The 27,500-nt window shown below is 35.0% G+C and overlaps 1 protein-coding gene across 10 annotated transcripts in view; it reads left to right on the top strand.

Moving 5' to 3' along the window:
- LOC106879395 (protocadherin-18) overlaps window positions 1-27,120 on the top strand; it is a 78,911-nt gene extending 51,791 nt beyond the window's left edge. For 5 of the 10 annotated variants that reach the window (XR_016244328.1, XM_014928930.3, XM_014928929.3 and 2 more), the window contains one exon: window positions 23,766-27,120. Coding sequence is in view for 3 of the 10 variants with exons in the window: in XM_014928930.3 (XP_014784416.1) it covers window positions 23,766-23,831 (66 nt within the window). In the remaining 7 variants the exon portion in view is untranslated. The remainder of the gene's footprint in view (window positions 1-23,765) is intronic. The other 5 variants (XR_016244327.1, XR_016244325.1, XR_016244324.1 and 2 more) reach the window with 4 other exon arrangements.
- The last annotated feature ends 380 nt before the right edge of the window (window positions 27,121-27,500 follow it).

The following is a 27,500-nucleotide window of genomic DNA, read 5'->3' as shown; positions in this document are numbered from 1 at the left end:
AGGAGGGCAACTTAGAAAGCTGTCTTGTTTGATGGATGATGTGTAGAAAATGTCTTGGCAAATGACCAGAAACTCTGGAAACAATTTGGGAGTTGAAATAGCTTGCTGACTATTTGATGATAGACAAGGGAATACATTGATTTCTTGATAGTCATCTTTAACAATGTGTGATCATGGGTGTCTTCTTTTGATTGCTGTTGGTAGTGTACTTTACATGTACATCTGCAACGTAGCTATGTGTAAAGTACTAAGGGTTTGGGGACTTTGTTTGATGGTGTGAGGGATACAGAAAGTGGAGAGGGGAAATACCAACGAGAGTAGCATCTTTTTTATTTTTTTGTTTTGTTTTATTGGAGAAAATATTTATTTCATTATCATCATCATCATCATCATCATCATCATCATCATCATTTTAACATCCACTTTTCCATCCTCTATATTTGCAAGCCTTAGTCATGGTGCTAATTTATTCTACTGAGGAGGGAGCCAGTTTCCAACAAAGATACAAGGCTCTATCTTTGGGATGTTGTTAACACAGACAAATTTACGCTTGCAACTTGAGAAAAGTCTTGCATATTTTTACTGTTCCACTTCTAAAGCACGAATTAGCCGGTCGATTTCTCTTTCTGAAAATCCCAGTTTATCCAAATTCTCCTTTAAGCATTTACTAACAAAACCTAGTGCTCCAATTATCATTGGTATGAATAGGAATTTATAGTCTGGATATAGAAGCTGAAGGTTTCAAAGCAGCTGTCCTTAGATATCTTCTTTTCCTTTGATTTTCAAAGAGATATTTATACCTGCAGAGTAGCTGACCTCTATGATGGTACATACCTTTGCCCCTTTGTCCCAAACAACAATATCTGGCCTGTTATGTTTACATCTTGACAGAAGTTTTGATGGGAATATGTATGTATGTCATTATTTAACTTTATTTTAAGATTTTTTGCCAATAGAGAAAGAGCTGGTTTCTAACCTAGATCTAAGGTCCTTTCCTTGGAATTTCAGTATGCATATATATATATGTGTGTGTGTTATTCTCTTTCTCTTTTTAATTTAGAGTAAATTCTGAGTAGCCACCTATTTGGTAACAAGATTATGAAGGAAGGTATCTTCTTTTAACCATCATCACCATTTAAACCTTAAGAAGCTCTTGCTGACTTTTGTCGTCCTAAACATTGTAATCATTTGTAGTATATGAATTAAGGATGCATGTTGTCTCTCTGAGAACCCAACTTCAGCAATACTTTCTTCTAGATGGGTAGATATATATCCTGTTGCTCCAATGATAATAATAGGTATGGAGCTGAAAATTTATCTTGGAAACTGGATTAGCAAACTCCTTATCAATGGTCCATAGCTGTCCTCTTCCTCTTGTATTTTTTTAAACCATGTATGTATGTGTATATGTATGTATATATTATGTTGAACCGTTAATCCCTACACATTTTTTTACTCTCTGTGTTTTTCGTTCTCTCCCCCTTTATTCTTTTCCTCTTATCCCTTTCTGTTAAAGAGCTTAAGCTCAAAACATCAAAGACTTTTCCATTCTTCCTGAGTGACAAACTAATAAACCTGGTTGTTGTTCCCTCACTTGTCGTCATCTTGTTTTCTGTAAATTTGAACAGTGTTGTGTGTGTGTGTGTGTGTGTGTGTGTGTGTGTATTTGTGAGTGTGTGTTTGCGTGTGTATGTGTCTGTATGTATATATTCTTTAACTGATTTACTGGTTTCTGTCACTGGACTGCATGCTATGATAAGACACGTCTTTCAAAATTTTTACTGGATTACATTTGTTTCCAGTCAAGTATATATTTTGAAAAAGACCAGTTTGGTGTAAAGGGACGTAACTCTTCAAATCAATGTATCTGGAACCACACACCTGGAAAGCAACCTTCTTAATCACATGGGTATGGATATACGATAAATGCTTAATTGGGGACTTTCTTTCTTTATACTAAGACAAACATACTGTTCTCGTTCGCTCAGTTTCTTTAACCCTTGAGCATCCAGATTATTCTGTCAATGGTAGTGCTTATTTATTCAAATTGTTTTGAATTAATCATCTATCATCTTGTAGCTTTGAAATTATGATGATGTGTCTGTTTGGTAAAATATAGTACCACACAAATACTCTGGTTATTTTAATCAACTAGCACTTCCTTCTAATTTGCTAGCTTTATACCTGCATTGGAAATCACTGTTACAGTCAAATATTGAAATTTTATGAAGTAATTATTCAGTGCCATCCCACTTCAGAGAGGTGAAAATGCAAAAATCAACCCAATTATGATTTGAATTTAGAATGCATGTAAGATTCTTGAAAACTACAATGGTCTCTTATCTAGAGCACTGTCAATTCTGTCATTCTATCAGTCTCTTTGAATAATGAGTTTTGGACATATAGAACCCCACAAAGTTTGTGCAGACAACAGTTGACCATACGAGTTCTGGTACTCAACATGTTAATTATTGTATCAACACTCATACTGATCAATGTGGGACTTATCAACTTTGCCAGCATCAAGGATACTGCAAGTTCAACTTTGCCTGGACTTGTGCCTCGCAGGGTAACTTTCTAGGTGCAATACCATGGTCGTTCATGATCAAAGGGGTTTTTCACCCTTTTAAAGAGTAAAAAAAACACAAGTATATATATATATATATATATATATATATATATATATATAGATAGATAGATAGATAGATAGATAGATAGATAGATAGATAGATAGATAGCTAGATAGATATGTGCGTGTGTATTATAAAAGTGTGTATTTGTATATGTGAGCCAGTTGATTATTATAGTTCATAATTATTTCTACTAGAAAAAGACTCATCAAGTTTGACAAAGATTACCTTGCTCAAAGGTTTAAGATAATTAGTAGATACTCAGGACCAGTTTCAGAGAGGAAAATACTATCTATCGACTCGGAAAATATGAAGTCGCGGGGAAAAAGAAGACGTAATATAACGTAAACCTATTCGAAGATCTGTCTATTATGGTACAATCCTAATCGTTCCTACTTCCATATATTATTAATCACAATAAGAGGAGATATTTTAGCAAGGGAGATAACTTATAAAAAATATTCTGGAGTAAATTCCTTTACCAATTCAAGTAAATTTTTGCTGCTACCATTATTTATTCTTTTATTTCATTTTTTTCTTACACTTTTACTCGTTTCAGTCATTTGATGGCGGCCGAACAAATCTATCCAAGGACTTATTCTTTGTTAGCCTAGTACTTATTCTATCGGTCTCTTTTGCTGAACTGCTAGGTTACGGGGATGTAAACACAGACACACAAATACATATGTGTTTGTGCGTATATATATATATATATATATATATATATATATACACACAGTAAGTTGGAATTTCCATGCCCTCCGATCGGAATGAAAGGACTACGTGCGCATGCAAGAAATAACAGTAAACAATGAATGTCATTCTTAATTTTAATTTCAATTTTATTTTATTAATAGCCCTCTTCTCTTCTCACATATTTTATACTCATTTTTGATAAGGTCTTTCAAAAAAACCGAAACATGTAATGTAAATTAATTTAAACACCCCCCAAATTTTTTTTTTAAATTGGCATTTTCATTTTTATTTATCTTTAATATATATATATATATACATGCACACACAAGAGACTTCGTTCAGTTTCCGTATACCAAATCCACTCACAAGTTTGATATTTTTCACTTGCTTCAGTCATTATACTACAGTGAAGCTGAGGTAGTGCTTCTTTTAGTGTTTACTAAAACACATCAAGTCCTCTTCATCAGGTCCAGCTTACCGTATTTTTTTTTTATCTGTGAATTCTTTCAAATTATGTAAGTTGTTTTAAAACAAGCATCAACAAAACTTAGTACTTCTGTAGATGTGTGTGCGTTTGTGTGTGAGTGTGTACAAACACAGACACACACACATATATATGTGCATACAGAAGCACACACACAAACACATATAGTCGGTCATGCTTGCGAGTTTTGTAATCTAGCTGGAAAGTCGCATTGCAGTTGCTTTTGATAGGACCCTAGGAGGAAGTGCCTGTGAACTCTACTCCCATGACCCTCCAAAGTGTAGTTTGCCAAAAAAATGGATGCCTGCATGCATGCATTCATGCAGATATGCATGTATGTATAAATGTATATATATACATGCATTCATATATACATACATTTATACATACATACACAAACACACACATGCATGCACTCACACACACACTGTACCTCCCCCATCTTCATCATCATCATCATCATCATCCTCATTGTCATCCATACATCTGTTTTTCTCTTTCTGTGAGTTTGGGGTACTGGTCTATCATGCATCACATTGCTCCTCATTGTATCCTTTTATCTGCCCAACTCATATTAATTTTCAACAAATTCTTACAATGTCTTCATAAGATTATCTCTGCCTCAGTTTCCTTTTATGTATCCCCATAAAATAAAACACTTTTTCTTCCATCTGGTGTCCATAATTTCGAAAGGGAGTGAAAAATAAAAACATTTACTATCTATTTCCTGGACCATGGTTTCAAGCTATTTTTAGCAAAATAGAATAATATTTTGCAAGGACAGCTATCATCAGCAGGAAAACCAAGATTAACACATAAATACGAGGTACTACATAGAAACATTCCTTGTGCTTTTCATATCTACCGTGCATGTGCAGTTTTTTCTTATCGGCAGCAAATTATCCTTAATTGTAGTTTGGAATTTGACTGCTCCTTCTAGCGGGTTAGATGTCCTATTATGGACGTCTCTCTTATGTGTTTAAATGTACACTGTATGTATTTATATGAATAATATATAGTCTATTGACTAGTTTTTTCTTCTTGCTAGACCACTGGTAACAAATAAAATTTCTAAATTTTTTGCTACCCCCGAGATTTATTAATAATAATATTTATAATAATAATAATAATAATAATAATAATAATAATAATAATATATATATATATATATATATATATATATATATATATATATACTATATATTATATACACACACACACACACACACATATATGTATGTATGTATGTATATATATATATATATATATATATATATATATATATATATATATATATATATGTATATATATATATATATATATATATATATATATATATATATATATATATAAATACTAGGCTTACAACGAATAAGTCCCGGGGTCGATTTGCTCGTCTAAAGGCGGTGCTCCAGCATGGCCGCAGTCAAATGACTGAAACAAGTAAAAGAGAGTACTAGAGATTAAAATAATTCCATTGCTTCTTTTTGCTATTACTGTAGCTGAATAAATATAGAGGAAAAGAGTGCGCGCGCGGGCGCGTGTGTGTGTGCTTACTTCCTGAACTGAAAATTAGACATATTCTGATGCAAGGGAAGCAACTTGTATTGACGTTAAAATATGTGCGTGCGCACATTAGTATTTTGTGTATTCTTTGTGCCTCTACATTACACACGCATCTACATAACACAGATGAATATATATCTATATATTCTTTTCAACTCTAGGCACAAGGCCTGAAATTTTGGGGAAGGGGACCAGTCGATTAGATTGACCCTAGTACACAACTAGTACTTAATTTATCAACCCCGAAAGGATGAAAGACAAAATCGACCTTGGCGGAATTTGAACTCACAATGTAAAGACAGACGAAATACCGCTAAGCATTTCGCCCGGCGTGCTAACGTTTCTTATTTCTTTTATTGCCCACAAGGGGCTAAACATAAAGGGGACAAACAAAGACAGACAAACGGATTAAGTCGCTTACATCGATATCAGTGCGTAACTGGTACTTATTTAATCGATCCCGGAAGGATGAAAGACAAAGTCAACATCGGCGGAATTTGAACCCAGAATGGAAAGACAAACGAAATACCGCTAAGCATTTCGCCCGGCGTGCTAACGTTTCCGTCAGCTCGCCGCCTTGGACTTAGTAAAGCAAATATTGGGGTTGATACAGTCCACTATCTTCCTCCCACATTCTGAGTATAATAGAAAGTATTATTATGTGCTTAGCGCGTTTCGCCCGTCTTAACGGTCTAAGTTCAAATTCAGCCGAAGTTGCTGTTGTCTTCCATCCTTTCGAGGTCGATTAATAAGTACCATTTGAACACTGGAGTCGATGTTAACAGGCTACCTCCTCCCACCCCGAAACTGTTGGCCTTTTGCTAATATTTGAAAACGATATTATGTTAAAGGCGGCAAGCCGGCGGAATCGTTAGCACGCCGTGCAAAATATTTCGAGACACATCGTCTGTGTTATCGTTCTGAGTTCAAATTCCGCTGAGGTTGATTTTGCCTTTTATCCTTTTCGTGGTCGATAAAATAAATACCAGTTGAGTCCTAGGATCGATGTAATTGACTTAAACCCGCCTCCGAAATTGCTGGCCTTGTGCCACAATTTGAAAACTATTACATTAGCCAACTAAACCAAGATGCATAAGCAATGTTTACAAACTGAGAGAGTTACCTCCCTTAGACAAGAAATTTTTGCTATTGGACGCATTCTCTGCTTTGAAAGTGCACACACGCACGACAATTATAAGATCAGTAAACAACATGGAATACATTTTATTTTGGCACAGTGGATCTCGGAGCACATAAAGCTACAAATAAAGGTATGTAAATATTGAGTTGAAAATACCAGCCTTCGATGTTTTCTATCCAAAAGCGTTTTCCAGCCCTTTATTTAAATGCTATTATTTATAACTTTATATAAGGCAGTGAGCTGGTGGAATCGTTAGCACGATATTTATTTATATTTATTTTAGCTATTTATCATTTTGCAAAGGGAATTGAATCTTTCTATTAAATATCTTTTTGAAAAACCAATTTCATAATATATTCATCGCTAAAGTAAGTAATCGTTGCTGTTTGGCTCCATCTCAACTCTGACTGAGTACACCTATGATATCAGATACTCCAGCATTAACTCTGCTGTCTTTCAAGAATTGCCTCTTTTTTGAAAGGTAATATTTGTCAGCATAAAGGCGGCGAGCTGGCAGAAATGTTAGCATGCCGGGCGAAATGCTTAGCAGTATTTCATCTGTCTTTATGTTCTGAGTTCAAATTGCGCCGAGGTTGACTTTGCCTTTCATCCTTTCAGGGTCAATAAATCAAATACCAGTTGCATACTGGAATTGATCTAAGCAACTGCCCCCCCCCCCACCTCCCCCAAATTTTCGGGCCTTGTGCCTCGAGTAGAAAAGAATATTTATCAGCATAGCAGAGATATCACTGCTATATCTAGCGGTTGAATGTCTACCATTGATAAAGCCAGGGAAGGCTGCAATCATGTGATCTGCTAGTCTTGGGAGTGGTGGTGATGGCAGGTGATCTATCTCACACTAGCTATATAAACAAGAGTGTTTATATGCACCATAATCCTGTAGAGGTTCTCTCATGCCAATTATGGCAGTATCCTGTGTTCTAATACAACATCCACTTTTAAATGGAGATAAACACTAACTTTTGGTATCGATACTGTTCCTGTTGCACATAACAAAAGCAAAAGATACACAAAAGTTAGTGTGGCAGCATTTGCCTGGTCACTTGATATACTAGAAATAGCAGTCAAATTTTCTTTTCTGTCCTATCCTTTCTTAAGCTAAAAAGGAGTAAATTAAGGGAGATTTGATTGCTTTTTCTTCTAGGTCATATATATATATATATATATATATATATATATGCATGTGTGTGTGTGTGTGTGTGTGTGTGTGTGTGTGTGTTTATACATCTGTGTTTGTGCCCCTCCCCCCACATTGCTTGACAACCTATGTTGGTGTGTTTACATACCTGTAACTTAGCAGTTCAGCAAAAAAATCCAATAGAATAAGTACTAGGCTTACAAAAAATAAGATCTGGGGTCGATTTGTTCAACTGAAGGTGGTGCTCCAGCATGGCCATAGACAAATGGCTGAAACAAATAACAGAATAAAAGAATATATACATCTGTCTGTACTCCATGTGTAAAACTTGGTGGGTCTAACTTTAGCTTTTATCTTTCATGACTCAATAAATTAAAGTACCAGTTAAATACTGGGATCTATTAAATCTTTCCATAAGTATATTTCAGATGTGAATGGAATTTTAACAGAATAAACAGGGATAAAACTAACTTTGCTTTCCATCATTCCAGGTTCATAAAATATATATATATACATGGTGTCCACAAAGTCTCGGTACATGGAGTAAATAAAATCATAACATAAACAATTAAATATAAGAAATAATAATTTTTTAAAGTATGTGTTAATCCCCATGTGGGTAGATGGAGTAAATAAAATCATAATATAAACAATTAAATATAAGAAACAGAAAATTTCTTAAAGTATGTGTCAATCCCCATGTACCAAGACTTTGTGGACACTCTGTATAAATACTTCAGTAAGATTAATAATTCAAAAACTTATATTCACTAAAATAAATTATGATTTTAAATTCACAAACGCATAACAAAAGCAAAAGGTGCACAGGAATCAACTAGGGAGCCTTTGCTTGGTCACTTGAAATGCTAGAAATAGCAGTCAAATTCTCTTATTGCACAGTCTAATATTTCAAAATGGAGAGAACATGTTGGATCCTCATAGTCCTAGATATGCCTGCAACTGGAATTAAATATGAGATTGTCATGGCTGAAATACCTCTGGTTGTTTCTCATTTCTATTAAGCTAAATGTTTATCACTTCCTTTCGTCTTGGTGGTCTGTCATCTCAGAGTGTGGGCTCTGTGAACCTATGTTTGCCTTGTATTGATTGTACAACCTGCAGATCACTGTTGCATATAAATCACTCTACACAATGCGATGAGTGGTGAACATAAATTCTGAAACAGTTAACTGTGAGTTGTTATCATAGAAAGCAAATAGTATCAGGAGTTGATTCATAGAGAGACACGGGTGATAAAGGAGATTGCAATAATAAGGTGTAAGTAATGTTAAAAGTTGATTAGTGGAGAAATGATAAGAGGTGTGGAGATGGTGGTGATAGACGGGGGGGGGGAGGCGCAGTGTTAATAGTAATGTCGAAAGTTTGATTGGTGGAGAAGTGATAAAGAGGTGAGGTGAGGGTGGGGGTGATTAGTAGTGCAAAAAGTTTGATTGGTGGAGAAATGACAAGGGGGTGGGGGGAGTTACTGGCAAGAGAAGTTTGATTGGTGGAGAAGTGATAAGACGATGGGGGGGGGGGGTGATTAGTGGTGTCAAAAATTTTTGATTGGTTGAGAAGTGATAAGGAGGCGGGGTGGTTGATAGTGTGAAAAGTTTCTTTGGTGAGTGGAGGCAATTAGTTAGTAGGGGCTTGTAGTAGTTTCGAAAGTTTCATTCATAGAAAGGCAGTGGATGATAGTGGTGGTGGTCGTAGCAGTGGTGGTAGAGTGATTGTGACAGTAGTATTAAAAGTTTGATTTATAGAGAAGTGACAAGACTGTGAGAGGTGATAGTAATATCAAAACTTTGATTGGTTGGGGGTGATTCTGTAGTAGGGGTAACGTTTGATTTGTAGAGAGGGAAATAATGCTGTGAGAGCCATAGTGGAGCCAAAATCTTGATTAAGGGAGGGATTATAAGAAGGGAAGGAGTAAGAGAAGTGTAAGGAGAAGTGGATTAGTAGACTACTGATAAAGAAGTGGGCAAATTATAAGTTTATAGGAGGTTGTAGGAGGCGCAATGGCCCAGTGGTTAGGGCAGCAGACTCGCGGTCATAGGATCGCGGTTTCAATTCCCAGACCGGGCATTGTGAGTGTTTATTGAGCGAAAACACCTAAAAAGCCCCACAAGGCTCCGGCAGGGGATGGTGGCGAACCCTGCTGTACTCTTTCACCACAACTTTCTCTCACTCTTACTTCCTGTTTCTGTTGTGCCTGTAATTCAAAGGGTCAGCCTTGTCACACTGTGTCACGCTGAATATCCCCGAGAACTACGTTAAGGGTACACGTGTCTGTGGAGTGCTCAGCCACGTTAATTTCATGAGCAGGCTGTTTCCGTTGATCGATCAACTGGGACCCTCGACGTCGTAAGCGACGGAGTGCCAACATCAACATAGGAGGTTGTAAAGTAAGGTTAGCTAAAAATGACTATATTAATTAAATTAATAACTAGACTTATTAATTAAAGTTGTTATAAATAGGCTCCCTTAATTATATGCGTGCAATTTCATTGCTTGTAGTGATGCTGATAATTAGCCTCTTGTATTAATTTAATCTATTTAGCTGGACCCTGTTTCTTTAACAAACATCAACAGCACAAATAGTATTTTGTGCCAAAAGCCAGCTCATGCTTTGGCTCTGGTTTAACATATATGTGAGTGAATGAGTGAGTGAGAGAAATTGATTGATAGATAGATAGATAGATAGATAGGTAGATAGATAGATAGATAGATAGATCGATATAGATAAAGAGAGAGAGAGAGAGAGAATGGAAGGAGCAGAGAAAATGTGTGTGCATGTGTGTTTGCGCGTGTATGTATCTGTGAATGTATGTGTGTGTTTGCGTGCATGTGCATATGTGTGCATGCGCATGCACATTGTATGTACACATAGAAAAAAAATTTCTAATTTTGAGCATATATATATATATATATGTGTGTGTGTGTGTGTGTGTGTGTGTGTGCTGGGATAGATGGCCAAGTCAAGCCCTTTGGTAATAGTACATAAAAATATTACAGCAGCACTGAATACCATGAAACTTACTGCATATGGAAGGCTGCTTTTACTGAGATATGTATTAGATAACTCTCTCTCTCTCTCTCTCTCTCTCCCCTCTCTCTCTCTCTCTCTATCCCTCTCTCTCTCTCCCCTCTCTCTCTCTCTCTCTATCCCTCTCTCTCTCTCCCTCTCTCTCTCTCTCTCCCTCTCTCTCTCCCTCTCCCCCCTCTCTCTCTCCCTCTCTCTCTCTCTCTCTCTCTCTCTACTCAGTACTAAGTACATATATAGTGCTTCAAAACAAAATCCTAGATAGTACATTCCTATCAAATGCCGATTTAACAGAACTGATATTGTTGTCTGGAACAGAAAAGTAAAATTATCTGCAGCTATCTTATATAGATGTGAAGATTTCTTGAAATTCTATGAGTAAAAAATGTTTTGTGTGTGTTGTGTCGACGCCCCCAAGCGAAGAAGTAGGATCACCCAAGACATATAAATAGAGGTAGTCTAGCCGTGGTAGAGGAGTTGAGTAGCAGTCTTGTAGCGGTTGAGTAGAGATCATCCGAAGGTGCTAGATAGCAGTAGCTTGAGACATAACAGTGTGGTAAGAAGTTTGCTTCCCAGCTACATGGTTCTGAGTTCAGCCTAGGGTTTTTCTAAAAGACATGTTTGCCCAAGTTGACATGCAGTGGGATTGAACCTAGAACCATGAGGCTAGGAAGTGGACTTCTGAGGCACACTCAAATACACACCTGTGTGATTACATCATACCTTATGTATATATTTGTGTATATGAATGAAGTGTATTAAGTGGCTCAAATAAACAGATATATATGTAGGCATATGCATATATACAAATCTCTCTCTATATATATGTATGTATATATAATTATATATATCTATTCCGTGATCGTTACCAGCATCACTTTCCTAGCACTTGTTCCGGTGGCACATGAAAAGATATTTGAGCGAGGACATTGCCAGTGCCACTGGACTGACTCTTGTGCAGGTGGCATGTAAAATACACCATTTTGAGCATGGCCACTGCCAGTACCATGTAACTGGCCCTCGTGCCAGTGGCACGTAAAAGCACCCACTACACTCTCGGAGTGGTTGGCGTTAGGAAGGGCACCCAGCTGTAGAAACTCTGCCAAATCAGATTGGAGCCTGGTGTAGCCATCTGGTTCACCAGTCCTCAGTCAAATCGTCCAACCCATGCCAGCATGGAAAGCGGACGTTAAACGAAACGAAACGACGATTTGTACATATTTATGCTTGTATGAATGTATGTACATATGTATGTATGCATATGGACTTATGTGTCTGTGTTTGTGTGCGTCTGCATACACACATACATGTACATATACAAATACACTTATATAATGTTTTTATTAATTGCACTTAGACACATTCTTATGTATAATTTGGTTTGGTACAACTAGAAAGTCTCACTTGCAACCCATCATTTAATATATATGTGTGTGTGTGTGTGTGTATGTGCATGAATATGTGCATATATATATATATATATATATGTATGTATGTATGTATATGTATATACGTATTGACATATAAATACATTTTATGTATAATGCACAAATACACAAGTATATATATATATAAGCATATATATATATATATATATATATATATATATATATATATATATACACATATATACATATACTATATATACACATGCATACTCATATATACATATAATGACAACTATATATATATATATAGATATATATATATATATATATATATATATATATATATATATATATATATATACAGATATAAAATACATATATGTGTGTGTGTGTCTGTGTGTGAGCGTGTATATAAGATATCTATGATATATATTTACATATTTACATATTAGTTATATTTATGCATTTTCTACATATTTTGTATTCATTCCTTGTTTGTCTTTGAAACTTTCCTTCTTTGATTCATACATTTCTTCTTCTTCTTCTTCTTCTTCTTCTTCTTCTTCTTCTTCTTCTTCTTCTTCTTCTTCTTCTTCTTCTTCTTCTTCTTCTTCTTCTTCTTCTTCTTCTTCTTCTTCTTCTTCTTCTTCTTCTTCTTCTTCTTCTTCTTCTTCTTCTTCTTCTTCTTCTTCTTCTTCTTCTTTTATTTCCTTTTCTCTTTTTGCTAAATACATTTTACAACCAGCTTTTTAAATGTTCATCTTTCTTCTTTGTTCTTTTACATCTATTTATGACTTCAGATTACTTCTGAGTTCCTTGTTTTATTTCATTTCCCTTTACAAGTGATATACATTATATATATATATATATATATATATATATATATATGTGTGTGTGTGTGTGTGTGTGTGTGTGTGTGTGTGTGTGTGTGTGTGTGTGTAAGTATTTCTCCTTTCATATGTTTTGATATGTGTCTTATATCTCAATATCTTATCTGTTTTGTTCTTTTTTTTTTATTTCATATATCCAGATTTATTTTTAAATTATGTTTTAAAGTGATTTAACTTTTATTTTGATTCTTTTCTAATTTCTTTCTTTTTTTTTTTTTTTTTTTTTTGAAAATTTTTGACTTTGTTTATCAATTTCTGCCAAGAGATACACATATATTGTGTTTCATCCTGGTTAGGTTAGAGTTAGAAGAGTAGAAGAGATTTTAGGAGTAAAAACTATATATATATATATGTGTGTATGTATGTGTGTGTGTGTGTGTATGTATATACATATATGTATTTATATCCATATGTATGTGTATCTATGTATGTATATCTATGTATGTATACATATCATCATCATCATCATCATCATCGTTTAACGTCCGCTTTCCATGCTAGCATGGGTTGGACGATTTGACTGAGGACTGGTGAAACCGGATGGCAACACCAGGCTCCAGTCTGATTTGGCAGAGTTTCTACAGCTGGATGCCCTTCCTAACGCCATTATATATATATATATATATATATATATATCTGTTGTATATGCATACACACACACACACACGCTTTCCCTCTCACACATAAATTTATATGAATTTTACTTATGGTGTATATGTATATTTATATATATATATGTATTATATATTAGTGTGTGTGTGTGTGTGTGTGTGTGTGTGCATACGTAAAATTTATAGTAAAGATCACTTGTTTGAATTCTAAATTCAAGTTATATATCTAATTTATGGTTTGTCTTCTACTGAATGTCATCATCATCATCATCATTATCATAACCACCACCACCACCACCACCACCATCATCATCACTATCACCACCACCACCACCACTATCATCGTCATCGTCATCGTCGTCATCGTCCTCATCATCATCATTGTCATTTCCATTATCAGTATCCTCACCGCAATACTACAACCACCACCACCACCACAGCCACACCACACCCATCACCATCATGCCCACCACACTCCCTTTATAAATTCTGACATAGATTGGACGAGACATCTCGAGGCAGTGGTCACTGGCCAAATAGCTTTCTTGATGTCAACCCTTGTTTTTCAGTCACATACCGAATTCCACAGGCTTGAGCAGCTGAGCTACAGAAACTCTTCTATTTATATTGTACATAAAGAATAAAGAAAGGTCATTGCTGTGCTGCCAATGTAAATGGATGCACAGGTATGATAACACACACACACACACACACACACACACACACATGCAGGTATAACTCTATATCTATCTATCTATTCCTTCTCTCCTTCTCTCTATATGTCTGTTAATATACATATCTCTTACCTTTTCTCTTTTACTTGTTTCAATCATTTGACTGAATCCATGCTGGGGCATGGCTTTGAGGGGTTTTAGTCGAACAAATCAACCCCAGGACTTATTTGACCAGTTGTTAAACAGTATTGAAGTACAAACACAGACACAAAAATACACACATAAGTATATACATACATACATACATACATACACGCAAACACACACACACTCACACACACGTGCACACACACACGTGCACACATATATACGATGGGCTTCTTTTTGTTTTTTATCTGCTTGGAAGGCTTTGGTCAGCCCGAGACTATTGTAAAGGATGCTTGCCCAAGGTGCTATGTAGTGGGACTGAACCCAGAACCATGTGAGGAAGAGAAGGGGAAAAAAGGAAAAATGTTCGTTAATTCAGTAGTCTATAATTCAACATATCAGTTGGAGGATAGAAGGAAAGAGAGTTAGTTAAATCCATGGTCTTATAATTAGTTAGTTTCATAATTCCATGTGTCCATAGGTTCTGACATCTGCTGCTAATTGCTAGTTGACCACTGAACATTTTTTATCGTCTTTATATATATATATATTTTTTACCGACGTATGTGGATGAACATCATTCCCTTTGCTGGGCCGGATACATGCGTGTTCGTTTTGGTAAGGTGAGAATTCTGTTTATTCGTATATGTTGATACTATACTATGCTGACAAACGGAAACTAGATTTAATTCTGGTAATCGTGAAATCGGCCGATACATAGTTGGGTTTATTTTTTTTTAAATGTTGGTTTCTTTCAAAAGCTGTTTTTCCTCGCATTCGGTACTAAAATGTGTTTATTTGGGAAGTCTAGTGTGTGGCATTATTCTGTAGTAATGCCCTTTATATATATATATATATATATATATATATATGCACACACACACGCACACACACACATATATCTCATTAAAATGATGATGATGCTCTCTTTGTACATACATACTTACATATATTTATATATATATAGATATATGTATGTATATATATTGTCATCTATTTTCGTGTCATAATTTTGATATCTGTCCACTTTTCCAAGTTTACATGGGGTAAATGGAGTCTCCAGAGACAAATTTTCTAACCATTAAGCTACTTACCTTCACATTATCGATAGGATTGAGGTAAAATAACTTGGAGACAGCATCCTGCATGCTAAATGCACAGTCACTGGGCTCTCATATATTTAATATAGGGAGCTGAACAGTTTCAGTTGAGATAATCCACAAAAAAAAAAAAAATACTCTTTGCATTAAAGCTAATCTAGAACATCCTCTCTTAGCTTCACCCCAAGGGAGTGAATTGGCAGAGTTGTTAGAGCAGGGACAGAATGTTGTGTAGTATTAATTCCAAGTCTTTGTATTCTCTGTGTTCTGAGTTCAAGTCCTAATGGGGTTATCTATGTTTTTCAATTTTCAAGAGTTGATAAAAAAACATTACCAATTAAAGATGGTGAATTGGTGGAACTATTGAAGTGACAAGTGTGATGCTTGGTAATGTCTTTTGTAGTTATTTGCTTTCTGACCAACAGTGTCTTATGACAACATTGTTGCAATGTCCATTCCTTCTTGATATGTGCATATAAGTATATATAAGTATACGTGTATATATTGTATAAAAGATCGTGGGTGAGGCCAAAATAATGCAAAAGAAATGCAAGGTAAATCACAAGGAAACAAATATGGGAATTAATGTAGACTTACTTTGTATTCAATATTTCGGGGTTATGACAATATTTTGTGATTATATACAATATATTCTACACAATGCTTCATAGTAATTATTCCATTATATATATATATATATATATATATATATATACACACACACACACACATACACGCATCCTTTTATTCTGTTACTTGTGTTAGTCATTTGACTGTGGTCATGCTGGAGCACTGCCTTAAAGAGTTTTTTAGTCGAAGAAATCAGCCCCAGCACTTATTTTTTGTAAGAAGTTTAGTAATTATTCTATCAGCCTCTTTTGCCAACCACTAAGTTATGGAGATGCAAACACACCAACCTTGGTTGTCAAGCGATGTTAGCAGGACAAACATAGACACAAAGACACACACACACACACACACACATATATGTATGGAGATATATATATATATATATATATATATATATATATATATACACGATGGGCTTCTTTCAGTTTCTGTTTACCAAATCCACTCATGACCACAGTCAAATGTAGAAGACAGAATTATAAAAATTAATGCTGCTTACCAAAACCATCGCAGTGATATATATATATATATATATATATATATATATATATATATATATATATATATATATATATATATATATATATATATATATATATATATCTGTTCATTATAATATCTAATTTACAATTCATTGTGAATTTCATGATGACTAGGACTTTAAGATTCACCTGATAATTAATTCAACTAATTATTTAATCAAATACTGTATTTTCCACTATACAAGTCAAATTTTTCTGATCAAAATTTATGGTCAAAACCAGAGGTAGGTTGAATTACACATGAAAGTGAATTTCAAGGACCAAAAATTCCATGTGAAATGTAACAGGATTTAGAAAGATATGGACAATGTTTGAATGTTTACCTGTGTTTTTTTTTTATCCCTAACTTGTTTTAGTTATTAGATTGAGGCCATGCTGGGGCACTGCTTTGGAGAACTTTTAGTTAAATGAATCACCCCAGTGCATATTTTTTTTTAAACCTGCTACTGATGTGTTTTTTTTTTTTTTGCTGTACCGCTAAGTTACGGAGATGTAAACACACCAACACTGGTTGTCAAGCAGTGGTGGGGGACAAACACAGATGCAAAGACACACACATGTAGATATATTTATGTCAGGCTTCTTATAGTTTCTATCTATCAAATTCATTCACAAGGCTTTGGTTGGCCTGCAGCTATAGAAGTTGCTTACCCCAAGGTGCCACACAGTGGACTGAACCCAGAATAACGTGGTTGGGAAGCAAATTTCTTACCACATTACCACATTTTATACTAATGTCACTATGCATACCAAAAAATATGGTATTTAATTAAATTAATTGAATAAGCCCGTAGATGAAACTTAAAATCCCTGGCATGATGAAATTTACTAGAAATTTGTCCCTGCCTTCCATAATGTGTCCCTTTGTCTGTAAGTGTTTTGTTGGTATTCTTAAACTATCTTTAAAATAATAACCTTAGTTTTTTAACTCACAATTTTCTTTTTTTTTTTTTTCAATTAGAAGAGAATTTTTATCATGCTTAATATTGGTATCAGAATTACAATTTAATGTCAAATTTTTATAATGGATAAATCATTAAAACAATATATTTCCAAAATAAATAAGTAAATAAAAATATTTTTTAAAAAATAATGATAGAAAAATATTAATACGTATTTCTAGAGCTTATGTAATTTCATTGTCAGATGTTATTTTTTTTTTCCCCCCCAAGAACTAATTCATTGAAGCATTAATCATAAATTGGAAACTAGCAAACTGTAAAGAAATAAATGACAGACTAGAAGCAATATTAATAAATTTGGTTCAAGATTACTGATGGAACCAGACATCTCTGGCATGAAGTTGTTTCACCTGCATTGGTGAGTTGCAGGCAGCAGATTGATGCAATGCACATCAGAAGCTGAGCATAACTTAACCCTTATTGTAAAGTTTGAAAAGTTTGAGAAAATATGCAGAAGCTTTTCCTTAAATAATCAGTCATGTGATTGGGTTATCAGATACCCAGAAGGGGAAGAAGAAACATTTATTGACTGTAATCTTTCATGAAACAAGTCATTAAATATATATATGTATATATATATATATATAAATGTATACATGTGTGTGTGTGTATGTGTGTGTGTGAGTGTGTGTATAAATATATATATATATGTATATATGTATGTATGTGTATATATATATATATATATATATATATATATATATATACATACATACATACATACATACTTCATACATATATGCATGGCTTAGTGGTTAAGGTGTTGCACTCATGATTGCGAAATCGTAGTTTCGATTCCCAGACCAGGATTTGCGCAAATCACCTCATTTTCACAGTGTTTTGTGATCATTTCATCATCTGACATGTGGCACGACATGCCCCTGTACATCTGAACAGGTAATGTCAATCGTTACTGGTGACGCAAAATGGTGCCTGTACATCAAAATGAAGCAGCGTAAGGAATGGCTTATCTCCGGTAAACAAGTGACACCGCGTGTGAAACAAGATCTTCATTTGCATAAAACGATGTTGTGCGTATGGTGGGACTGGGAAGGGATTATCCATTACGAATTGCTCTTGAACGGAACCAAACGGTCAACACGGAACATTTCCCATGACCAGACATGGTTTCCATGGAAGAATTGAAGTGAACAACATTGCTTGTATGATGGTGATGCTCATCAACAAACATCATGTGATGTCAAGACAACTACACGCACACACACACACACATACATGTACACACATACACACACACTCACACAGAAACATACACACATACACATATACACACATACATACATTCATACACACACACATACTCATATACACACATGCACATATGACAAACTTCTTTTTGTTTCCATCAATGAAATCAACTCACAAAATTTTGGTTGGCCCAAAGTTATAACAGAAAACACTTGTCCAAAATGCCTGCCACGTTATGGGATTGAACTCAAGACCACATGGTTGAAAAACACATTTTTCAATCACACAACCACACAAGCAATAATGGCTTCATTGAATAATATTTGTTGCCACCTCTATTCATAGCATTCAGAATGTTCTATCTACCATACACAAAAGACTGGTGACCCTTCACAAAGGTATCAGGCCTGGCATTTTACAAGTGAGACAGCATCCTGTCTAGTTAGACAGGCCACATACAACTAGTTGAACGTTCTTACTAAATTGTATTTAGATTGATTTTTACTTTTCTTTTTTTTTTTTTTTTTGTAGGATATGATTTATTATAATTCAATAATTAAATTTGTATTGACTACAATGTTGAACATGGCTTACATAAACAAACTTGGTTATCATCCAAGCAATCTGCTTCGCTTGGAGGTGATACAAGAAATCTAGATAACTATAATCTCTGTGATTGGTAAAATAGTTAATATGATTCATATGATCAGTTGTATTGTACGATGATGGGTTGGAATTGGTTCAGCTAGATCAAGGTATCTTTGCTATGTTACCTATATGAAAGGTTTTTATAACCAAACGTCAATTACCAAAGCAATGCTTTTTTTCTTTCTTTCTTTCTTTCTTTCTTTCGTTCGTTTTTTCGTTTCTTCTTCTTCTTCTTCTTCTTCTTCTTCTGATTATGATGATGATGATGATCATCGTCATCATCTTCATCATCATCATAATCATCACAGAAGAAGAAGAAGAAGAAGAAGAAGAAGAAGAAGAAGAAGAAGAATGGGTGGTATTGAACCCAATATGGATAATAGGGACAATCATTATATTTGACTCTCATAGCTGCCACATGTTGATGATCTCAATTCTCAGGTCTCCATATTTATCGTTCTTTTCTCTTTCTTTCATGATAATATGTTGATCTCCTGGCACTGCTACGTCGATTATTAAACACTCTTATTTGTCCCTCCTGAAAGTTTCTATGTCTGGACTTTGGTGCTCTAACACCTTGTATATCTGGAAGTCAAAGTCTCAGAAGACTTTTACCTTCCCCTTTTCATCCATTACCTTTTCTGGTGTATGTTGGTATCTCATATCCATACTTCCGGCAAAGTAGCCAGTGAAGGTTTTGTGCTACCTTGTCATGTCTGTGCTTGTACTCTTTCTGCACAAGACTTTCACAAGCACTAACAATGTGAGTCATGCTTTCGCCCCTCTTCCCACATATTCTGCAGAGGTTCATTGCACTTGTGTGGCATATATCTCTTTTCACTGAGTTGGTATTCAATACCTGATCCTGGGCAGCAATGATTTGGCTTTCAGTCTTCTTTTTTAGGTCACCCTTGCTGAGTCACCTCCATGATGCTTCCTGATCTTTTAAGTTGTTAGTTTCACGGTGGTGCTGACCATGTAATTCCATGTAGAGTAAAGTTTCTTCTCGCTCATTGGTTATTCGTGATCAGAATTGATTAGCACCCTCGAGTCTATTTTTGGTAAATCCTTCTCCTTTAGCAGCATACTGTAGCAGGTCTTGTTTTCTATTTACAAAATAGTTTGCCATGTTTCTTTTTTCACCATTGATGCATTCCTGTATGCTACTCAGCACACATCCATCTTTACATCTCTTCATGTAGAACCTTTGTACATTTGCCTTAGAGTGGAGGGCACCATGCAATGTCATTGTCTTTCAGATTGTGTGATCATTATTATTATTATTAAGGGAGGAAACTGGCAAAACCATTAGCAAACTAGATAAAATGCTTCGAGGCATTTCATCTAGTTTTATGTTCTGAGTTCAAATTCCAGCAAGGTCATCTTTACTTTTCATCCTTTCAGGGTTGATAGAATAAGTACCAGTCAGTCACTGGGGTCGATGTTATTGACTTAACTCAGCTTTCAAAATTGCTAGTTTGGTTCCAAAATTTGAAACCAACATTACTACTATTATTAGCAGTGGCAACAGCAGCAGCAATAGTAGTAGTAGTAGTAGTAGTGGTGGCAGTGGTGGCAGTGATGGCGGCGGTGGCAGCAGCAGTAGCAGCAGCAGCAGCTAGTAGTAGTAGTAGTAGTAGTAGCAGTAGTAGTAGCAGTGTAAGCAATATTTAATATTTTAACTAATCTGCTCTGTTATAGGAGATTATTTCTTGTAAAATCTTGAAATCACGATTGAAACTATTTCAAAAACTGTAACATTTCACTGATAAAAATAGATAAATACACCAACAACAAGAAACAAAATCCTGAATTCTTACACGACATCAGGTTTGTGTATTCTTTATTTAAGAAGTAAACTTTATGATATCGCCAAAGAAAACATATCAATGCCATGTTTTCGTGGCAACATCCTTCTTTGTTTCTTTGATTTTAAACTTCTGCTGCTCTTTCTGGAGTTGCTGCTACTCTTTTAGATGTTGTTTTGATGAGCTTTTCATTAAATAAAGAAATGTTGAGATGTGACAACCTTGAGATATTTTCCTGTATTCATTTTTTTAGTCTCTTTTGTTTTACACGTGTGATTTGCTTCAGTGCAGCATATTTTTATATAGCCATAGAGTACTGTGGCGTAAGAATGTATAATGTTGCCAAAGGATAATAGAGCAGAGTACTATCATAGCGTGAAGTAGAATATTGTAGTATACAAGTATACTAGTATGTGCTATCACAGTGTAATATCAAATGTTGTAGTGTTGCAGTGTAGTGAACTATTGTAGTTTAATTAATAGTATTGTAGCATAGCAGTATATTGTGCTGGTATAATTTAGTACAAAGTGTGATATTGTAGAGCATTATATGAAGAGATGTTGAAATTTAGATAAATTTAAATTTAAATAAATTTAAAGCATTTTATTACATTTAAATTTGTATCTTACAGTTAACTAAATTGGCATACAATAATGGTTTCATATTTTTTTATAATTAAGAGCTAAAATGTTAATATATGAGTGTAAAAGAGATAGTTGAATAACTGTAAACGTACTTTTCGGCCACTCTGTACATTAATATTATTGCTGTTATTTACCCTCAAATCAGCTTCAACTTAACTATTCTAATCATTAAAGGCATTCCTACCATGCCCATCCTGTCCTTTACTCAGGCACTGTATATCTAGAACTACATTATCTAATGATGTCTCATTCACTTTAACCATTTCGTTACTGTATTTCTGTTGAGATGCTCTGTGTTTCTTTCAATTGATTTTAAACATAACAAAGAATTTAGTAAAACAACCTGGTTATCATTAAGCTAGTGTTAGGAACATAAATTGTGACTAAGGTTTGGTGGAAGATTTTAATTCAAAACTTACAAAAACAACACATTTGTAATATAGAGCCAGAAGCAGTTTCAGCTGGGTTGATATCGAAAGGGTTAAAACAGTAGATTGTAAGATAGATATTGGTTTCTAATTTTGGCACAAAGCCAGCAATTTAGAGAGAAAGGTAAGTCAATTACATCGACCCAGTGACCAGCTGGTGCCTATTTTATCAACCTTGAAAGAATGAAAGACAAAGTTGACCTCCAGAGAATTTCACTTCAGAATGCGACGACAGATAAAACATCAAGGAGCATTTTGCCCAGCTTGTTAGTGATTCTGCCAGCTTGCTGCCTTATGCAAAATAGATTTAGCTGCTATTTCTAACCAGTTGAACACTGACATAGAAGCTGCTACTTTATAAGTGTAATACAGTGTAGTTATACATTAGTTATTGTAATGTAATTGTATAGTCAGATGTAATGCAGCTGTGGATTTGAGGATATACCTCAAAAGTGTTACAATTTATTTCCAGATTTCCATGAAGATCTTTTTACACTTTATATTGTATGATGTTTGCTTCTTCCACGTGGCAAACCCTGCCCTCTACCACGCCCCATACCACCCTTTACTCCTTGTGAATGTTGGAACATTTCCACACTATTTACTATTTTCTTTGTATTGTTGCTGCAGTTTTTTTAGTTTTTTTTTTGTGGAACATCATCATCATCATCATCACCCCCATCATCATCACCACCATGTTATCACTGTCATCGTCGTCAGTATTGTCGCTGTCATCATTGTCACCATCATCACATCACCATCACTGTCATTGTCGTCATCATCACCATCACTGTCGTCGTCGTCATTATCCTCATCATCGTCATCATCGTCATTATCCTCATCATCATCATCTTCATCATCATCATCATCATCATCATCATCATCATCACCGCCATCATCACCACCACATTTTCATTGTCATCGGCATCATCATTGTCGCTGTCATTGTCACCATCATCACCATCACAGTCATCGTTGTCATCATCACCATCACTATCATCGTCGTCATCATCATCATCCTCATCGTTGTCATCGTCATCATCATCATCATCATTATCATCATCATCATTTTTACATCCCAGGTTTTTTTCTCTTCTCCTAGATGCCGATGTTTTTCATATTTCTAACATGGCTCCTTTTTCTTGTTTTCTTTGATGGTTCTTGTTTTAGCTTGTTTTGTATTTAATGTTGTTGTTTCCATTGTCATTCTGTCATTTTTTTCTACACTGTTCTATTGTTCTTTTTTGATATTGTTATTGTTGTTATTTTTGCCAGCGTTTGACATTCTCTTACAGACTCAAAAATCTTCTTTCCTTATTTTCTTCTTTTTTTTTTTCTTTTTCTTTGCTTCTGATAATTTGCAGCACATAAAAGAACCAAGACCAGAACATTATCAACATCAGGAAAGGGACAGAACTGAACATCTCTGACAACATTCATCGAGACACCACCGTCACCACTACCAACACCACCACCACCACCACCACCACTACCATCATCACTATGGCCATCACCTTTACCATCACCGCTGACATGAACACCATTACCCAACACCATCACCACCACTACCACCGCCACCACCACCACCACCACCTTCGACACCACTAACAACAACAATATCTGTACAATGGTACAATGCAGTTTTGTCCAGAACCACATGCAGTCAACAAAGCAGTAAGTGAATGTGACAACTGACCGAATGTCCCCTGTGGATAAAATCCTGATCATAGAAAAAGAAAAAAAAATAATAAAGAAAAAGAAGGTAAAAAATATATTAAAAAAAACAAAAACAAAAAACAACAACAATAAAAAAAAAAAAACGAAAGACAGCTGAGATATTTGCAGAACTTGTGTCTCTCTCCTGAGAGACAATATTTTGCAATCAGTTGTCAAGGTGGTATGTTTCACTAAAGGGCAAGCTAAAACTAACATAATTTAATATAATGAACCCCAAATTTTTTTTCTTTTTTTTTTTGTGAGAGGGGATTACTACACTATATTATTAAGCCTGCCTTTAACTATGTATTCTTAATGCTGATGGTATCCCTTGGAAAACTTTACAGTGTGTATTTTTGTAAGCAGAGAGACATTTTTCTCTGCATATTTTCTTTTTATCTATCTTTTATTTTTTATTTTATTTTTTTTTTAAATACCTGGACTGGTTAATGTAAAAATTAAAAAAAAAAAGCACAAAAAATAAAAATAAAAATCTCTCACTACCCCTTTCCTTTCAAGTACCCCATCTTACACAAATTCTGACATGCTATTATTTTCATGTTTAAAACAAAAATAACGATACCAAAAAAAAACAAAAAAAACAAGCTAGCTCTGTTGAGGATTGTCTTTTTCGCAGAGTCCAGTTCGTTGACCTTTGTAAGAAGCCATTTTATGTGGTCACTCAATGTGCTAAAAATAGCAGTCAAATATCCCACAAATCATTCAACAACAGCAACAACAACAACAACAACATCAACAATATCAACAACATCAACAACATCAACAACATCAGCAACATCAACAATCTGTTCAGCACTACTTTCAGTTAATTGTTAACATACTCGTTAAACTTCTTTTATTAACTAGCATTTTCTATTTCTGCCATGAGATTCTCCTCTGTTATAACTGTTATAGTCCTACATACTATGTAGCAACATCGCTATTTCCTTCACCACCATCATCACTACCGGCCATACTATGCGAGCCACTATGTGGTCACAACAGACTGCTAGAAATAGCAGCAATGTTTCTCTCGAAATCACACTCTATCTTCTTAAGGAAAAAATGAATGGGAAATAGGAAGGATACTCTCAGTATTGTGGTCCAAGCTAAACTATGTCTGAAAAGGTGGGATGGTCATGGCTAGAATGTTAGAATGACTATAACAATAATAAAAACAACAAATTCAAAGAGAATAACAATAACGACGACAACAGCAGCAGCAGCAGCAGTTGAAGCAGCAACCAGAACAACAATGATAATAAGAACAGCATTCAAAGTAAATATTGCAACAATATTCTATCAGTAGCAGGTCACTTGACCTGCTAGAAATAGCAGCTTAAAATCCTTCAAATCATGCTCCAGCAATTTTTAAAAAATGACATCGAATTATGTAATCTGAAGCTTTTGATCATGAGTCTACTCTAGCAAGACTGACCTGGGGCTAAGAAACAGCAGCAACAGTGGCAACAAAAGCAACAGTGTCAGCAATATCAATGACAATTGAGCTTATGAGGGAAGTTTCAGTCTAGAACTGCTAGAAATAGCTGCCAAATCTTCGTCAAGTCATGTCACACCCAGTTGTCTCCAAAAGAAAAGAAAGAAATCACATTGGATGATGTAATTAGCTCTGATATATACAAAAAAGACAGGCTAGGATGGTTCAGTCTGGAGCATTTTTGATCATATGACTACTTGACAGGTGAAACTTGAGAGCAAAATACCAACAACAACAACAACAGTAGCAATGATAGACAATGACAATCATAACAACAATAATAACACTATAACAATATAAGCCATTGTAAAAGATTTTTAAAAATCTATTGCTTGTGAGAACCTCCAGGTAAAGAACTAAAACAACAACAACAACAACAAGATTTAAACAAACCAATGAACTTCAAGAAAATCTTAACTGCTGCTCAAAAACAGGAAAATAATTCCTTTTAATTTAGGCACAAGGTCAACAATTTTAATGGGAGGGGACAAGTTGATCGCATCAACCACTGTATTTGACTGGTGCTTATTTCATTAACCCTGACAGGAAAACAACAAGGGAAAAGTAACACCTTGGTAGAGTTTGAACTCAGAATGTAAAGAGCTGGAGAATTTGTTACTTAGCATTTTGTTTGACTTGCCAGTTTTCCACCTGAACAAAATAATAACAAGAGCACTCAGAGAGCGCAAACCTTCCACCAAAGCAACACCAACGTCCTTTCATTGATTAGCCAGAGATGATTTTTAAAATGAGAATATCTTAAATAAACTTGATTGCTGTCACAAAAGAGAATACTGAAAATGAACCTGACCGCTCTCAAAAAATTAAGTAAAAAGACACAGGTAAAATAATCCAGAATTCTTGTCCGGTACTGGATTGATCTCCAAATCTAATCAGTTTGTGTTAGTCACAAGGTCAAACATCTCTGAAAGTTTCATCCGAATCCATTCAGCGATTCTTGAGATATCTTGCCATGGACAAACAAACAAACAAGATTGAAAACAATATCTCCGCCTTCTCTCAGGCAGAGGTAATAATATTGGCCTAAAATTTTGGCCCAAGGCCAGCACTTTTGAGGGAGGAGTAAGTTGATTACATTGATCCCCAGTGTTTAACTGGTACTTATTTTATTGACCCAGAAAGGTTGAAAGGCAAAGTTGATCTTGGTGGAATTTTGTGTGAAATATTAACAATTCGGCCAGCTTGCCTACCTTGGCAAAATAAATACAATTTCGGCTTTAAATTTTAACACAAGGCCAGCAATTTAAGTGGAGGGAATAAGTTGATTATATTGAAACCAGTGTTCAGCTGGTACTTATTTTGCTGACCTGAAAGGATGAAAGACAAAGTCAACCCCAGCAGAATATTTTCTGAGGTGCCAACAATCCTGCCAGTCTGCCAGCTTGGTAAAATAATAATAATAGAGCAGTCGGGCCCTTTGTCTTTGGGTTAGCAGAAACATATGTTACTGAAATAGTCATGAGTGTGTTTGGTGCTTAGAAGAAGAAGAAGAAGAAGAAGAAGAAGAAGAAGGAGGAGGAGGAGGAGAAATTTCTATTAGAAAAGAAACAAAAAATGTAAAAGATTGCACCATGAGAAAGAGCAGCAGCAACAACAATCATTGTTTATGAACTCAAAATTATTTTGATTTAAACAGTTCAAAAAATTTTGGCTTGCTGTTCTGAAGGCACTCTTTGACAGGATGAAGGGTACTGCTTGAAACTTTTCCTTCATTTTTCTTTGTTGGTTGAGGAACTAATTTATTCCATTTCCAAACTGTTAATACTCATTAATTGCAGACACAGATCCTCATTAATTTCCTTGGATCGTCTTCACTGAATTATTCAAATTTAATTAACAGTTTTTTTTTTTTTTTCTCCTCCAA

This window comes from Octopus bimaculoides, chromosome 14 (genome assembly GCF_046866305.1).
Source record: "Octopus bimaculoides isolate indiv1 chromosome 14, ASM4686630v1, whole genome shotgun sequence".
In the NCBI taxonomy this organism is placed as follows: Eukaryota; Metazoa; Mollusca; class Cephalopoda; order Octopoda; family Octopodidae; genus Octopus; species Octopus bimaculoides.
This window is presented reverse-complemented; position numbering and strand designations above follow the sequence as displayed.